Here is a 19,541-nt window from a genome sequence, read left to right as displayed (position 1 = left end):
TAACATTTAGTTTTACAATGAGGAACCGAGGTCATTATCAATCTACCCGTATATGAGGCATCCCAGAAGATTTAGCAAAGTTTATATCTGAATACCTGGATAGCCACATAAAAAACCCATTAAGGACACTGAATTTGTTCGACCGATAAATCCAAGTTTATCGAACGATGCTTAGATTTGTCGGTAGAAAATCCAAGTTTTCCGATCGATAATCCAAATTATTCTATTTATAATCCAGGTTTATGAGCCGAAAATTCAGGATTTTATACCGATAATCCAGGATTATGTACCGATAATCCAAGTTTATCAACCGATAAATCATGATTATGGAAGTATAGGCTATAGCGCAAGATTACATGCTACTATATACCTTTGACAATTCGGGACGTCCGAGTTTGTCCAATTTGCAGCAACAATACTAATGTACAATGAATATGGGATTCAGTAAGCATATGTCAATATTTCACCAAAGTTTGCAAAGCAGGAGACTATTACTAACTACCCTTACCAACAGAATATCATAGAGGGCCCCTTTGGAGACCTTACGTTAAAGGGTGTGAAGACTCGCGCACAAAGAAACGTCTGATGCCGGTAATCTGATCTAGTTCGAATGAGGTGTAAGACACAACCATCGATCCCAGAAAATACACATACAGCTTGCTACCGTAGGTAATTAGACTCTAGTGTTCAGTCAATACATGCACCTACGGTCAATACCCACAACACAGTGTACATATAGCAGCGATGGACATCTCAGCAGGGAGTTGTTATGGAACTCCCTGATCTCAGGTCCAGATAAAAGATTACAAGGTATCACGTTTCATTACTGTCTGCATTTTGCAGCGACAAGAAGAAAACTTCACTTGCAAGCAACGGAACTTTAACCCTTTATTTCAGAGGGTGGCACGCGGTTTGGGGCGAGTCTTCAATGCCTTTAAGTCCTATCCTAACATCCGCATGTGTAATGCTTGGACCACTCATTTTGGTTTCTAGAGGTCTACCTTGTAGTAATATACCTAGGGCTGAAAGGCGTGTAGAGGGCTGAAAGGCGTGTAGAGGGCTGAAAGGCGTGTAGAGGGCTGAATAGCCTCCTTGGAAATGCTTGAACATCAATATGTTCCGCTGCTCGTTCTTGTGTATGATTGAGCAATGGGCCGAGACAAGATTTGTCACACACAAGTATACATAGGAATTTAGTGATAATGGCGTATACATCTTGGGAAATTCCTATCGATAGAAGGAACCTGTCGTTCTCGGTTTTTTGGTCGAAAATCTTGAAATATCAACTGATAATCATGCAAGATTTTTCGCCGATAATCTTGGATTTCAATCGATAATCCAATTTTATATATACCGATAATGCAGGATTTTCGCCGATGATCGCTGTTTCTCTACGAAAATCTAGGTTTTTTAGACCGACAGATTTTCCATTGATAATCTAAATAAATCGGCGATATACCAGGTATTGGGCGAGCGATATTCCGGGTTCATCGGATTATCGACCAAATAAATCCTGGAATATCTCGTTATTGGGCATTTGACTTGCGATAGACGGAGTCGATGCCCTAGTTGCAGATCAACTTTCTTTTCTGGTGACACTATTATCGACCTCTTTCTTGAAGTAGATTAAATAGATTGCTTTTGTTTTTAAACACTTCAAACATACGGATACCTCTCAAAACGGTTTTCGAGCAAACCTGACCAAGTCTGTTTTTTGGTCAGTTATCTGGTTCATTCCCCTTTCATTTCCTGCTATAACAGGCGATGTTTGAGTTTGATTGGGTTAATTACAACGTTCGGGTTTTAAACCGTGCATGTGATAATGCACGTTCAACTTCATGTGACTTTCGCTGTATATCGTTCCATATTGCCGCGTTGTGATTGGTTCTCGAGGTTTGTGACGTAATCAGGTTTTTTTTTTTTTTTTCATTGCTAACTGAAGTCTACATTGAAAACGTAATATCATGATTCCAAGTGTTTTCGATCTGATTTTTTTGTTATCAATATGAATAATTATTTTCCCATCCAGATAAAAAAAAATCATCGTTGAGGTAATGGTAGGAAAATACTAAGGCTATCAATTCTCTCGATTCTACGTCAATGCCTATATACCCCTTGATGTCCAAGCGTAATTGGGTTACCTCTTTGTTGGCCCTAATTAACGTTGAACTGTACATGCAGCCGTCTCATCTTAAAAGGATTGTCTGGTGGCCCAAAGAAGTTACCTTAAAAAATAGTAAATAATTTTCCAAACATGTTGTCAAAGTATGAGAACGCTAATGTTGCGTTTGACAGAGAAACGATTTTTTAATCGTTATGGATAGACATTTCAAATATGATTTGAACAGTACAATACGTGACGTCAGCTCTGCCATAGCAGATTGCGTCATAACCCACCCTCCGCACAGTACCTATACGGTAATCACAACAAAAACAGCGTGTGTATACAGATAAATTTCTTCCTTAATTTCCGGTGAAATTTCTTAAAAATTAGATATGTTTTCAAAAACTCCTTAAGCCACCATGTACTTGAGCGGTGGTTCCGTGGTCTTTGTGTAACACAAGGTAAATTTTAACAGCAGACTCTGAGTTGTTCAGGCTATACATCGCGCTATCCAGCTCCAACGCGAAAAATGTTCGCATGTAGGCTGTACTCAAACGTTGACAATCGGACAGTTCTGCGAAGCCTAAGCTTTTCAGCGCTATATTCTGCTCTGACAACGATTCGATCAATTTCTTCAATAATTTCCGGTGAAATTTCTTATAAATTATATATGATTTAAAAATCTCCTTAAGCCGCAATACATTTGGTAGATCGGTGGTTTAGTGGTCTTTGTGTAACACAAGATAAGTTTTAACAGCAGGCTCTTCGTTGTTTATACATCGCGGTATCCAGCTCCAGCGCGAAGAATGTTCGCGTGTATAGGCTACCCTAACGTTTACAATCGGACAGTTCTGCGATGACATCGATCCCGCCAAGTTTCATCTTTCGGTTTAACGAATACTTTATAAGTTTCCTTTTACTGTTAATTTGATCCGTGAATTTTATTTCAGCGAGTTCGAAGAACAGTTAATGAACTGTGGTTTGAGTGTGAGTGTACTATGTGTAACGCTATACAAGTACACCAACTGAGCATCGTAGTATATACGTTGGCGAGTATGTACGTTATATATATGAGGCAATTCAATGTGCTTACACGTGAGTTAATTTGCTGCGGAATTGGGAGTGCTAACTTCAAGTCGCCTGTTTTGCCTATCTGCAAGCACTACGTCAAACACCGTATTGAAGCGTTCGAACAAACGGTACTTTTGGTGAGAAACTGGTGAATTTGAAAACCAGATTTCTACAAGAAGAAAATGTCGAATGGGGACAATTTTTACATGGTTAGAAAGAGAAAAATAATAACTACAAGGACAATGTATCAAAATCTTCCACCAGACAATTCCTTTAAGTGACATCTAAATGAACTGGGGTTGAGATTGGATCAAATTATTTGCCTTTTCGAATTATTGGTGCTCGACGCATACACCAAAAGAAATAACATAATTGCAACATACATGCAATGTTTCGACTATACACCTATCTTCAATTTGTATTGACTATGTTCTTGTTATTAACGTATTGTCATTATAATTACGTCAACGTTTTGTAAAAGTATAAAGTTTATATTGTGTTATTAACGATATCTCCGACTCCTTTCTTTAAAATCCAATGAACATGAGAGATTTTAAGGAAACTTGTTTTTCTCACTTTGTTGGTATAGTTTGCATGCAAACACGTATTATATAATTATGTGTGTGGGCGTGTGTGTGTGTGAGTGTTTGTTTTTTATTTATAGAAATCATGTCCTCGGGTAATAGATTTAAGGTTATATAACTTCACATTATTACACCGAAACCGCTTTGTTGTTGTTGTTCAAATTCAACATTCAGAAAATAGAAGGGGAAAAATTAAACTTTTTCATATTGGTCAAGTATATAAATAAACTCCATTATATCTATCCAAACAAAACTCTTTTCCACCCTATTTTTCATATTAGTCAAGTATATAAATAAACTCCATTATATCTATCCAAACTAAACTCTTTTCCACCCTATTTTTCATATTAGTCAAGTATATAAATAAACTCCATTATATCTATCCAAAGTAAACTCTCCTTTTTCCCCTATTTTTCATATTGGTCAAGTATATAAATAAACTCCATTATATCTATTTAAACTAAACTCTGTTTTTTCTCCCTATTTTTCATATTGGTCAAGTATATAAATAAACTCCATTATATTTATCCAAACTAAACTCTTTTCTCCCGTATTTTTCATATTGGTCAAGTATATAAATAAACTCCATTATATTTATCCTTGAGATATAAGTTTGACATTATCAAAACGTGTTTGCTTGTCTTCGTCATTTCATAATTTTGCTATTAATTTAAATATCTCATTTCCTATGACCTCATTCGTTCTTCTTCCTCTTCTACTTCTTCTTCTTCTTCTTTGCCTAACTTCTAATGTCTGTCCTTCGCTTTTCTAAAGAAAACTATATTGAATTTTATAGAATTATTCGTGGAAAAATAGGAAACAAATTGTCTTACCCTTTCAGACGATGTCAATTCCTTTGGTATCTTTTACGCTTAAGTGACTTCACTGCCGTTTATATATGCCTGTTCGATCTTCGTTGTCAAATAATACAGGTGGAAGAAAAATGACATGACAACAACTAAAAAACGCAGTTGTTTTCATGGAATGTCGTCTGAAATAAAAGAGAGGAAAAGAAAAAATAATGGTGACACTGTTTATCATATTGACTGCACTGAGAACGATGGACAAGATTCTGACATGAACGTACAGAACGTCGATGCTTGATGATGATGATGATGATGATGATGATGATGATGATGATGATGATGATGATGATGATGATGATGATGATGATGATGATGATGATGATGATGATGATGATGATGATGATGATGATGATGATGATTATGAATTTGATGATGATGATGATGATGATGATGATGATGATGATGATGATGATGATGATGATGATGATGATGATGATGATGATGATGATGATGATGATGATGATGATGATGATGATGATGATGATGATGATGATGATGATGGTGATGATGATGATGATGATGATGGTGATGATGATGATGATGATGATGATGATGATGATGATGATGATGATGATGATGATGATGATGATGATGATGATGATGATGATGATGATGATGATGATGGTGATGGTGATGATGATGCTATAACACCATGCCACATTTTGCATGTATGCCCTCTTACTCAAACCAAAATCCCTCGAAGAGGAGGGGACATACCTCCCCCTTCTATACCCCTCTGAAGGACGGACATGACCAACAATGTGACCAAACCCCCTTACCACCCCCCCCCCCCCCCGCTCAAAACTAATAATAGTAAGTTGAAGTCTGGTTAAGGGTCTGCTCCATGCATAAGGTAATTGGTCTCTCCCGGATTGCTAATGCTCAGTTAGATCTACAAAGAAGTTAATACATCAAAATGTTCCCTAAATCTTTTGAAACTACCCCACACCCTCTCCCAATCTTCGCGCTATTTAGTGTATGTTCTGCTCAAATATAAGCAAATAAAACTTTACGAATCACTTCCAACACAACATGTCTTATTTAACATGGTGAACCTATCTTACTTGGTTGCTAAAGATATTCTGCCTTGACATTATAATTGATTATGTCTGAGAGCCATGGGCCTTGCTGGGGGGGGGGGGGGGGATACGAACTTCTTATCGCCATACGATCGACTTGTACATAATTACGAAAATCTTTCAAGTCCTTCAAACTAAGTACTCCCCATAGCCTCCCTTTTAGGCTTTTAGCATCCACCGCCTCCCCTCCCCTTCCTCCTCTACAATGATATTCAGGATAAAACTCCTTGTTTGTATAAGTTAACCTCTAATATACACTACTGCATGAGGTAAATGACTTCTCTCGCCAGATATAGACCTATCCGTAAGAATTCTCCAATAAGGATTCCAGCTGTGTGCTAATGTTAGGTAAGGCATACGACCATTGGATGTGCTGCAAGTCTTTGGACAACTGGCATCTATTTCAAATATCGATTTTTTTTTTAGACATCTTGCATAATTCCCTTCAAATCAGCCCCCCCCCCTCCCATCCCTCTCTCCTCCTCGGTGTGGGGCACTTTGTCTTCTTCGCTATAACTTTCGCAAAGACCAAAATATGAAAGAATTTCCAATAGTCTGCTGTCGTAGTCTACTCAATTCAACAACATTATTAATTTATACGAGGTCATGGGCTTCTATATGACAAGAACACGCACCTGACACATTACATTAAATATAATGTGGGTTTTATTTTCCTTTTGGTTTACACCGAGAATTTATTTACTCCAGGCTCTCAGCTCCCAGGCTTTTCTCAACACATCATGACATCTTCTGTGCGTTGAATTCACCTTGATGGCTTTAGTCAGGGTATTTAAGTATATCGTTGAAAGAATCTCTTCGCAGGAGAATTAGAAATAAATCAAATTTTTTCTCGGGTATATTTTTTTTAACGATGAAAGAAACGAAATGATTAATTATCAAAAGAGCGGTAAATTTGTGGCTTATTTTGCCCGAAAACATGTCGAATGGACAATTAATGTTGGAAGAAAATAATTTTATTTAACAAAAGGGAGTACTAGAACTGCAATTTTCCTTTTAAATGATGAAGACAAAAGACCCTCTTGGCGATGGACAAATGTTAATACGCAAGTCTTTGTCGATAGAAAATTCTTAGTCTGACATTTAGATGAGAACAATATTAAAACACACGGTGAGTAAATGATCATGCTTTCTTGTGTTACGACAAACGCTTAATAGCGCAAGACGAATATATATATATATATATATATATATATATATATATATATATATATATATATATATATATATATATATATATATATATATATATATATATATATTTTTTTTATTTTTACAGCTCAAAAAAGAAAACATCACTTTTGCATTTTAAGACACTTTCGTGGAATAATACAGTAAACTTCAACGCATGCGCGAAGCCTATAAGGAATATTTTCCGTACTTCGAGCAGTTTGACTGCCGACCTTTACAAGTATAATTCTTTTCTAGAAGAATTTCTGGAAGAATCTGATCAAGCCATCGATGGGTAGAACTAAACCACTGAGCGAAATCAGCGAGATCGTCATCACCGCAATACTGTTATAAGAAAACATTCACGCGGCCCCATACTATCGCGAATGTCTGAATAAACCAACCCACGTCATTAACGGAAGTCAATTAAAACAGATTATAAAGATCAATTAAAACAGATTCTAAAAGATTACAACATAATTTACACATCTATTCTGTTAATAGGTCTGCCACGTAGACTCGTTGATCATGTTGGTCCGAAAATAGAATTTGAGGCAAAAAGTTCCGTGAACATTTCACGAATATAACCGTTCGTAAGACAGTTAATTCAAATGTTTTAAACAAATATCTTGCAAGACTCCTGACATGCTTATAGACAGCATCCACTCTCTTCTCATTTTAGCCAATGCACCAAGGTGTGCGGTCATTTAGAATGCCATGAAAGCAAGTGGTTAGAAAATCGGTCAATTCAGGGTTCAAAGATTGCAAAATTAAAGGATTGGTTCAGTTGTCATACATGTTTATGTTATATGAAAGAGGACAATGAAAGAAACACAATGGTGAAAAAAACTGTTCAAATATCTTTTTCGGTTAAAGAGATATTCAAGTGTAAAGTTTTATCAGATTGTGTAGAAACTGCTGAAATCTGACTAGCTATGATGTCACATCCTCACATTCCTGAAAAGTCTTTGTTTTTTTCTCTAAATATTTTGTGAGATTTCATGACTTTCAACCAAAAGATATGTCAGGAGATCTCATATTTGTCAAAGGAAGTATTTGAGATTAAACATCTGAAGAAATTTTGATTATAGTATTTTCAAATGTGTTAAAAAATGTAAATAATTTTTAAAGAAATATATTCACAAATGTTAAGGAAGTGAGGATGCGACGTCACACCCTCACAGTAAGTCTTTCTACACCAGTCGTTTTCAAAGAAATTTTGATATCTTCAAAGTGTCATATCTCCTTAACAGAGCATGCTATCATGGTAGTTTCTTCACTGTTATTTTGTCTTTTTGTACTCTTTCATACAAAATAGACATGTCAAACACCTGAACCAATCCTTTAATGGAAGCAACTGCTAACGTTATAACTACCATGGTATCATATATTGTGTTACTATATATACGGCCTGCGCAGGGTTTTTTTATCCGTCGCCGCAATCCCGGGAAAGGGACCACACAGAAATTCCGCAAATGCTACACATTGTACGCAGCTGTGTTCCCGGTATATATAAACGAATTCATAAAAGCCGGAAATAAACTTAAGGAAAATCCTGGTAGGATGACAAAAAAAAAAGAAGAAAAAACGCAACGCAATCAAAAATTTGCACATGCCGTGTATGATCTTAAAAAAAAATCAGCAAGAAAAAAGAATTACAAAATTAATCTATGATGTGATAATTTATTCCCTTGTAATAATTAATTCCATCTTGAGAGCAATGCCAAAAAGAGCAGAATTTATTATCGCCACAGATGTCCTTGTTGTTTCTAGTATAGTAAGATCTTTCAAAGTGCATTGGCGCCAATGTCAAGTAACGGGATACGTCCTTAAAAATATGACCAATTCCGTAAAGGACATCTTAAGAAGACGGAATATATCTTGTTTCTTGAAGCCTTTATAGTAACAGCTGTTATACAGACAAAATATGTTCCAGATAAAGCTTAGAAACCAACCAACATATAAGCCTGTATTGGTATTTATTATATTTAGAAAAAAAAGTATATGTTTACAGTTGGAGAAAGCCTCAAATTAATTACTTATTACTATTCTATACACGACGGTGTAAGATGTTAGGCCGTCCGATGGAAGAAGTTGAAATATTTTGGTAGAAAACTAAGAGGTAAATGCATTTGCAACTTTTAGAGTAATGTTGAAGAATTTTCTCCTGTTAACCTTGTACTGCGCATATTTGTTGTATATTAATCTACTGCCAAGGTGCCAAGATTTCTTTTGTAACATTCTGCTTGCCGCTGGGGTGGGGGGGGGGTGTAGAGCACCCCTTGACTTAATTCTGGGAGATGGGGATAAAACACTAACTCTCCCCTCCCAGAAGGGTACGTGGTTGCGCCTCTGACCGTAACAGTTTAACCACATCATGTTTATGTTACAGAAGGGTGCATGTTTTGTATGTTTTTGCTGCATATATTTCAGTATGGTGGACTAATGCTTTAATATAGTTTGGAAAATTCCATTTTAATCGATTACAAATTTAAAAATGTTGATACAAAGATATCACATTCAATATTAAAAGGAAACCACTTTCATAGTTATTAGTCAGAGTTGATCCTTCCATTCAACATTTTAATGTTCATGTATACCGCTCTACGCCAGAGAGCTGCAACTTGGTCCACTTTCTCATTTTCCAAAGTGGGCGGGGCCTCGTTGCTATGAACCGTTGATACAATATGAATAATGAAGATAGTGGCAAAGAATTATGTCGTTAGTTAGATTTGTTTTATATTAAGTTCTAAAACCTAGCATTTGCTGAACTGTCAATCGACCGTTGTGGGCTATTGTGCGCAATAATTTATACAATACAAATATGCATATTCATGTCGTGTTTTTGTGGTGTATGCTGATTTGGTCCTTCGATTCTTATGGATCAAAGAAACCAATTTTGAGCGTCCATACGTTGTAGATTTACATGAGAAGAAGGAAAACGTGGAAAAGTAGGATCAACCCAGCCTAGGTTAACTATATAGGCCTATTCATCGTCAACGACTGGCTTTGCAAAACCTATCCCCTTTAATTATGAAGTCAGGGAAACAGTGTTAACAAGTTAAGTAAAACTTATGATATATAATATATATATATATATATATATATATATATATATATATATATATATATATATATATATATATATGTATATATATATATATATGCACATGGCTTAATACACTGTTACTATACTCATAATTTCAGTCTCTCCTTTATAAAAACTGCCAAGTCTTTTGCACACACAAAAAGACGGAGAAAATATAAACAGACCTGTCTGAAGTGGCTTCCTGAACCTTTTTTGTTTTGTTCAAAATATAAGAGAAAAATAAAAACTTCTCCCAAAGTGAGTAAAACACACATGGAACATCTGTTTTAAGAACAACATGCTAAATGGTTATATTATACGAACAGGGTCTATGTAAAATAACGTAATTGCACTTTGGTCATTTTGTAACAGACATATACATGTGTATACGATTCGAACAACGTTTCTGTCCCACTTGAGACTGAGTTTTCGCGATACTCTTCGTTTGCCTCGAATTTGGGGGGAAACCTGGGATGTTTTTGTAATTTACTGGCATGTCCTGGGTGGCCTTTCGTTTTGTCCGGAGGGCAATGTTTTGTGCAGATTGTTTCCGATGAACAGCTTGGAAAAATTCCCATCGGAGTAAGATTAATTTAATTATCGAAAGATACCGATCGATCATACAAGAAACTTAAAGGTTCGTCTTAGCCTGGTGATCGTCAGTTCTGATGGTTTACATGGCACTTTATAGTGTACTGGCTGGTTTGGGATACGATCGAATTTGTCAAGTGTGCCGACGCATACGAGGTACTATAGGTAGAGATAGTACTCAGGACCTTCCGCTGTTCTGAGGGTATTACTCCCTCCCTCTAAAAGTACACGCTACGGTAAACCATGGAGGTAAAAACAGATGGGTATAAACAGAGGACCATGTTTTGCGTGGAACAAACCAGTCAGTGGGATTAAAGGCATTGAAGACTCGCCCCAAACCGCGTGCCGCCCTGTGAAAAAGTTAACTTTCCGTTACTTGCAAGTAAAGTTTTTCTCTTGTCGCCACAAAATGCAGACAGTAATGAAACGTGATACCTTGTTATCTTTAGCTGGACCTGAGATGTCCATCGCTGTATCGTTTGTACACTGTGCTGTGGGTATTGACCGCAGCTGTATGTACTGACTGTACACTAGTGTCTAATTACCGACAGTAGCAAGCTGTGTGTGTATTTTCTGGGATCGATGGTGATGTCTAACACTTCTGTTACACCACTTTCGAAACTATAGGTCAGATTACCGGCATTAGACGTTTCTTTTTGCGCGAGTCTTCACACCCTTTAAAGGAACAGACTAAACAGAAAAAACGTCAAAAACAGGGGTCGTACAAAACCAATTGTTTCTGATCAGTAATAATTATGACTACCACCGACAGCATGAGTAAGAGCAGGGAACTGCTACTCTAGAGTAGCAGCTCCCTGGTAAGAGTACAGGAAGAACTCCCCTTGGTATATGAGTATACGCGAGGTACAAGTACCTGCTCTCAGCGCAAGTACGGGTACAAATATTCCAAAATGCCTAAATGTAAGAGTACAAATGCCACGAGGGCTACACGCTAGTTAAGACCCAGCACTACAAGCATGGTCACTTTTGTCACCTATAGTTGGGGACAATTTTTTCTATACTATACTGTCATGCCTGCTTCAGAGCACTTGTAGTGTCAGTATGAGCAGTGTATGAATATCAGGTTTCTATCAGATAAAGGCTAGGAACTGTTTGTTCTGTCAAAACTGGTGCTCTGAAGCATGACATGGGAGGACAGTTTAGAGTGGTATTAGCATTAAAATCAGATAAAGGTTAGGAACTGTTTGTACTGTCAATACTAGTGCTTTAAACCATGATATGGGAAAACACAGTTTAGAGTGGTATTAACATTAAAATCAGATAAAGGGTAGGAACTGTTTGTACTGCCAACACCAGTGCTCTGAAGCATGATATGGGAGGACAGTTTAGAGAGTTATTAGCATGAGGAAATTGACTACGTCGACGAAGTCATTGGAGGATTGCTCAATATAATGTTTTATATAGTTATACAGTTTTTCGCTGTCTTTGAAAATATTTCATATGAATAAAAAACACGATTAATCATATACCTTGCCATATATCAAGCGAAAGATAGTGTTTGAAAATTTTATAATTGCAAATCATTGTGACAACTTGATAAATGACAAATTTGAGTTTCATATCAACCCCTTATTTCCTTCCTCTTTAAAAAAAGTTATCTATATGTAAATATGTATATACGCACTTCGTATATACGCACCTCCCACGGTCCAATACTAATCACTTGAGCTGCAATAAAACGTTGTTAAATAATAAAAGATGCCTTAGCTGTGTCATAAAACAGTAACGCAAAATAAATATTAACATAAAAGAAAACTCAGTCATATTGCTGTTTAATATTTATAAATTCGATTACTGCTTCCGGAAACTGTTATTAGATTAAATGCACAAAAAGTTGAGAATTATTTAACAGAATAATGATGAGAAATCGCTACTTGAAAATGTTCCTCTACAAATGTAATTTACAATATCTACATTCGTTATGATTGACAGGCATAAATGAATGCATGAATTCACAGACACTCGAATACAGCGATACATTGGAATAACGCCCCACCCCTGTTTGAGGTGCATAAGTCCCAAATATTTAATAGCTGCCGTAATTCGCACAGTGGCGGCGGAACCGGGGGGCTTGGGGGGGCTCAGCGCCCCCAATGAAAAAGTTGAGGGGGCAAATGCATGATAAGCCCCCCCCAACATTTACCAAGGCTCCGAAACGTGCATCTGCCCATTTTTCAATGCATACTTGTCGATCTGTCCGATGCACACGTATACTATATAGGTGTAATAATTTTAGTAAATGCTGGGGGGACCCTTGGCCCGTCCCCTGGCTATAGACCACATTGTCACCTCAACCGCGTCTTCACGCCCCTTGAAAAGTGGAAGCAGTGAGTGTGAGTACCGGTAAGCGCAACACAACTTCGTCTTAGGACAATTACTTGCCTCATTTCAGCCAGTTCTCCAACATCCCCTTACTCAGTGGCGGAGCGTCCATAGAGTCAGGGGGCGGATGCCCCCCCCCCCCCGACGAACTACTGGCGCCCTTTTCAGCTTTTCACTACTTTTTACTTATTCGTGATTATTGACTATTTTATTGCGCTCTCATCTACCTATTGACATTTGTCATATTCTGTTGGTGTAATTTTCCGACAAAATGGCGACGACACCTATTTATTCTCCGTTTATCTGTAAATTAGCAAGGCCCGGAAAGGGTCATTTCCTGCAATCTGTAGAGTATCTTTACTCAAAAATTTTCTGTACGCTCCGCGCCAACCTGTGGTGGCGCTCTGCTTAGATAGTGTTGAAAGCGCCCTACAGACCATTCTTGCCCCCCCCCCCCCGACCAATACCCCTAGCTCCGCCACTGCCCTTACTACACTCAAAAACGTCTTTGCGAGTACACTACGAGTAATAGCTACACTCTTAAAACACCATCGAATATACAAATTACAATGTTTTTACAGACTTTCTCGTGCAATCTGAGAAATTGCAGGCTTGAGACCCATATTTTAGGGCTAGGTATTCGCAGCATAAAACACTCGGGAAGTGCCGTTTCCGGCCATCTGGGGGTTTGAAAAAACCCAAAATTTTCTTGTACGCTCCGCGCCAACCGATGGTGGCGCTCCGCTTAGATAGTCTCCACGCATTAGCCCCCCAATAATTTGTCCGTTCCGCCGCGCCTGAATTCGCACAGACAAAAACGTCACATCTATGGCGTGCCATGGACATCAGTACACGCGCGAGTTTTGCAGACAGCCGTACGTTTTTGACATAATGATTTCTTGCAGCGCGTTTGTATACACTTAACGATGAAGCAAATTTGCGCTAATAATGCACGTGTATTCCCCTTGACTTGGATGTTCATTTCGCGAAACTGCTTTGCCGTCATTTCTTAAAGATGGCGACCGAAACACCTGTTTTTTTTTTCGTAGTACAGACAAGGAACCATATAACAGTATAGGATAAGAACCAAGAACTCGGGCATAATTTAAATGTTAATTTGGATGTAATGTCAGAGAACTGTATTGTTTCTAACAAAATATACAGGTACGGAGAAAAGAAAGTATGTAGAATTAGACCGGAATATTCCAATTTATTTGCAGCTACGATGTACCTTATCTGTTATGCAAAAAAAAATGTTCCAAAATACGGCTGCAACAAAATTACAGTTCAGCTTTAGTTTCAGTAAGAAGTCAAGTCTCTAGCGCCTCCGGCGCTGTAACATATATCTCAGCTTAGTCTATCGATCTAAGCGCCAAAAATCTCCCCAGTTATTGAACCGGAGATATCTTTAAGCGCCGAAGGCGCTGGATACTTCACTTCTTACTGGACATGAAGTCGTAATTATGATGGAAGACGGCTCAATCTAAAGGGGTGCTTGTATGTGAATGGGGGGGGGGGGGCATAAACTTTGATGAAAGTGCTCTCGATTAGCAGGAGCAAAAGCACAAAGTAACCTCACAAGTTTCCGACGAAAAGTCGTCCTCTGTGCGTTCCTTACCAAATTCCAGTATTTCAATATTTCCCAACAAGAGGGGGCACTTCTCTTCTTCATTTAACATGACACAACATTTTTCAATAACCATTCTTTCTAATTTTTCGACAGAAAGGTTACACAGTTAGTAACGAAAGGTCACGAAAATGGAAAATGGAACATTTTGTTACCCACTGACGTACAAGAAGGGGCGGGGGGGGGGGGGTACTATAAAGAGATGCCTCTGAGGTATTTCATAAACCTGAAGGGACACAGGCTAACTGTGCCCTGGCTATATACGCGGTCTGGGAAGGATAAGACAAAATTCTTCTAACCATAAGACTGTGGGTCTAATATCATTTCTATTAACAATTTGCATTAATCTTAAACCTTCCACGGATCGTTCTTGTCATTTACTTTATACTGTTGAAATGGCTTCATGTTTTGTTCATCTCCTCTCTTTGTCTTTTATATCTTCCTCCAGGTCGTTAAGATGCTGGTTATCGTCATTGTCCTATTCGGAATATGTTGGTTACCTATACACGTCTATCAGTTTCTAGCCTTTCTAGCACCCGAGGTCTACCAACAACACTTCTCTATACATATGTATCTCTTCGTCTGGTGGCTGGCAATGAGCAGTAGTGTTTACAATCCATTCATTTACTATTGGTTAAACGACAGGTAAGTGTGTTACGTCACAATATGTTTTTCCTCCAATCCCTGCAGGGCATTTTCGTCGTCTGCTAGGTTTTTTTATATTTTTTTGCACGTTAGCCTACGTTTTGGTATTTGCTGGTTAGACTGGATGTAAAGGCCTGAGTTTTAATTTAAACTAGGTTATGTTGTCTGGTATACACTCTGCTCTGTTAATCAACACACCTGGTTGGTCTGGAAGAAGCGAGAGTCATTCATGCATTGCACGAATTTAAATTCATTGAGGAAGATATTTACGTTATATATCACGCCACCAAATTATTTAAACCCAGGATCGACCGTTCCGGTATCACTTGAAGATCGTCATTACATAGCCTCCAATAATTCTAATTGGCTAAGATATGTGATAATGTGTAAACAAAACAAAACAAAACACAGTAGATCGCTCATCAAAAAAAGAAAGAAAAAAGGCATGATCATACGATTACTGCAGCCTCCGTGCATGTAAGGGGACTGGGGTTGAGAGTGGATCTAGTCGTATTGGAATGTGGGTTTCACCCTCTACAAAGATAAGCGGCCGAATCCAAAAATGGAGGACAGAACAAGACTAGGTGTCAGTTATTTGAAACTGCATATCTTGAACTCCAACCAATTCAAACAAAGATTACAGTAACTTTATTGTGAATCTTGAAAGTTTTATACCACAGTAATAGAAAATGAATCGTGCTGACAAATCTGATAATACGGTAGCATGTGCTATTAGGAGTGTTAGCTCAGTGGTTAATACCAGTGCCTTCCAATCATAAGGTCCCCAGTTCGAGTCACTCCAAGATTAATGTATGTCGTCTAGTTACAGAGTTGTTGACAATTGACAATTCATAATCATGGACGTTAAATATGAATCTAAGAGACTGACTTCGGTCAGCTTGCGGCTTTGATAAGCCAATGAGGCTTCTCCACGAGTTCCTGCTTGCAGGAGGATCTAAACTACATACATACACACAGGATTACAGGATTACAGTAAGAAGTGAGGATATGTGTCATTCCAGCAAATGCATCAAACTGGATTTGTTGGGATTACACATATCCTCGGTTATTAGCACATTATAGCACATGCTATCGATTTATAGCACGATCCAGTTTCTACTTTGGTACAAAACTTAATATATTTAATATATAATATATATATATATATATATATTTAATATATAATATACTTTAATATATTTAAAGTAGTACCTGCATGTGTTCTCTGTGTGTATCGGGTGTGAACTTATATCAATTATCTTAACTGACCAACAGCCAATGATGAACATATTGTATTCGTGATATTCCGTTGTATGGGAACCACCCTTCACTGACACGGTGGATAACTTAGTTGAACTTATCGGAAACGGTTTTCGTTCCTATTGAGCAACAATTTACAGTTTTGAATCCTTGAATTGATCACTCTATGCAAGATCTTAACATAAATATGGTATTCACGACAATGGGCCTTCTTAGCGAATCTTTGACGGGACGTATTTTCTTCTTCGAACCAGGGAAAACACAAACGGTGGATCGTATGAAATAAGTTTGTGTGTCATAACTAACTGAATGTCATATTCAGAGCCGTATATACGGCTCTGGTCATATTCTTAAGATAGCGCCCTCAATAATAAAAGTTATGGGTAACGTCATTCCGTTACAGTATGGTTTTCGTGTACAGGCTATATACTTTGAGTGACTTTCCTCACCAAATTTATAACGGTTCTCAGAGTCTCGGATTTATTTACGCCTCCAGATTATTTACAGGTAGTGAAAAGTGATAAATTTAGACATTTAAAATAATGAAATAATCTCAAAGAGGAAAAAATATCTCTAAATGAGTAAAAGAAAAATTGACTGTAAGAAAAGAAAACACCGCTTGTCGAAGTTTGAACATAATTCATGACAATTGTCTTGATTTCCAAGCATATCTGAGCGCAGTACTGATGTTATTTCAATATTTCGGTTTCATAATTCCCAGGTTGTCATGGTAATTCACTCATCAGTGTACCATCAAATCTATTCATTTCTTTTCTTCAATTTATTCCTTTTCATATTTTCATATTTTTCATATTTTTCATATTTTTCATGTTTTTCATATTTTTCATATTTTTCATGTTTTTCATGTTTTTCATATTTTTCATATTTTTCATATTTTTCATATTTTTCATATTTTTCATATTTTTCATATTTTTTCATATTTTTCATATTTTTCATATTTTTCATATTTTTCATATTTTTCATATTTTTCATATTTTCATATTTTTCATATATTTCATATTTTCCCCCTTTCTCTCACTACAGATTTCGGTACGGGTTTCACCGCATATTTCGCTTTCTTCTTCCCTGCATACGTTTTCGGCGTATGCGCCTCTGTACAATACCGCAGGAATGCGTTCCCGCTCCTCTCAGCAAAAGGCTTCAAAATTGTTCCAGTAACACACTTGCCTCTCAAAGATCGCAATCAAATTTCCTCCTGCCGACAGCAACTTCAAGTGGAAACGAAAGTGCCATAGACGAAAATCAAGAACAAAATGTATGAAGAAAACTTAATTTAAAACAGCTTTTTGAGTTGAATTTAATATAAATATGTTGATGTTTTTTTCTTCACACCAATCCGCACCCCCAAAGGTTTACTTCATTAGCCAATCTAGTCGAGTTGAATTTCAGATATTATGGATTATATATTGCGAAAAGAAATTTTCCAATTTGCTTTGGTGACAGGTGGTGATAGATGGAGCTCTTCAGCCACGCTCAAAATTATACAGAGGGCGCTATAATATCTAGTGCCTATCTGGTTCCGATCAACTTGACAATAAAACAGCGCCCTCTGTTAAACGCTGAAGAGGTCCATTCTAAAGGCAAACACATAGAACTTGTCACCAAGGAGCTAGTCTATACGACATCATTGTAACTGTTACCATGAAAAGCAAGTCTTTGAGATGTAAACAATACATGTACGGTTACATATATAAATAACGGGTCATTGTTCTAGATATTTAAATTTGCATGAATACAAGTCCATACATGAGGAATCGTAAAACAAAGACATCAGACTGTCGCAAATTAGACAAATGAACGTTAAGTCTAACGAATTTCAGTTTCAGTTGGGACATATAGTTGTCCATTTGTGTTCCTGACTGAAGCCGGGGAAGAGTAAAAGTCGGATCAGTGAGATTCAAAAAGGAAAACAAATGTTTTCTGATAAATGCCCTGTATAATACTTTGTAATGTTAACATAGATCCTTCTTCCATTTACATTCACCCACCCGCACCCGCCCCCCCCCCCCTCCGCGCTCTCCCCTTATCAAGCAAAGTTTGTATTAAAATTGCTTCTTGTCGAAATACTTATTGTTGATATTACCACAGTTTGTACCATGAACATTAAGCAGACACACGTCATTGCAGCTTCATAATATTTTGTATTTCTTGAATTTTAGGGGAGTGGAGGGCGAGGTGGGAGGGGGAGGGAGGAGGGGAGGTTGGTTCCTAAGTACAGAGTATAACGAGTTTGGTGTATTCATACTGTAGTCCCAGTTATAAAGAACACTTAATATTCGTGTACAATCTTAAAGAACAAACGAAAATCTTGCCAGATAATGTGTAACGTCACATGTGGTTGTTTCGAGTTTACTTTGGATTCAAAACGTAGCAACAGTATATTTTCGTATCTGTTAGAAACGTTACTGAACGTGTATTTCAATAAAATGTTTAAAAACAATATACGTTCCTCTTTAAATCAGTCAAATATCAAGCTGGCTCTTGATTATAAAATTTAAGACACTGAGCGAAGATGAGCACTGTACCGTTAGCGTATAATCTAGTTGTTCCAGCCGTTTTCACTAAAATGATATGCAAGGCTGTGCATGTATTATAAACGATTGAGTTGATTATTAATTCACCTCATTTCGCAACGTGTTACTCGTGACGAGCGACACCTTGATGAAGTAATGATTTTCTTTCACTTAACAAGTGATGTCCTACACGTTTACAGACACAAATAGCTTCAAAGAGAAGAAATTTATGGTCTTTCTGACAGATAGCTTGTCACAAAGATGAAGTAAAGAATAATAAGATACGAAGTTTGCATGGTCAATTGAACCAGGAACGTAAAGTCCCTACAAACCTGCACGGTTGCCTAGTACCACGGGCGCGAATACCTTTTTGTACTGGGGGTTGGTGAGCAGGTGAGGTGAGGGTGGGGGTGGGTGTACATTTAAGAGCCGACGTTATCATCAAATTTGGGTCAAATTTTACAAGCAAATTTACACAAAAAGAAAATCGAACACGCAAATTAGAAAAGTGAAAAAGGAAGATGAAATTTGAATTCAGTCTTGGCTATATATAGAACTAAA

At 37.4% G+C, this 19,541-nt stretch overlaps 1 protein-coding gene across 1 annotated transcript in view; it reads left to right on the top strand.

The window, feature by feature from the left end:
* The window catches only part of LOC139969090 (tachykinin-like peptides receptor 99D), a 90,188-nt gene extending 71,648 nt beyond the window's left edge, over window positions 1-18,540 (top strand). Inside the window, exons 3-4 of the mRNA XM_071973867.1 lie at window positions 14,990-15,186; window positions 17,491-18,540. Of these exons, the coding sequence (XP_071829968.1) occupies window positions 14,990-15,186; window positions 17,491-17,728 (435 nt within the window). The 3' untranslated portion in view covers window positions 17,729-18,540. The remainder of the gene's footprint in view (window positions 1-14,989; window positions 15,187-17,490) is intronic.
* The last annotated feature ends 1,001 nt before the right edge of the window (window positions 18,541-19,541 follow it).

Source organism: Apostichopus japonicus, chromosome 6 (genome assembly GCF_037975245.1).
Source record: "Apostichopus japonicus isolate 1M-3 chromosome 6, ASM3797524v1, whole genome shotgun sequence".
NCBI lineage: Eukaryota > Metazoa > Echinodermata > Holothuroidea > Aspidochirotida > Stichopodidae > Apostichopus > Apostichopus japonicus.
This window is presented reverse-complemented; position numbering and strand designations above follow the sequence as displayed.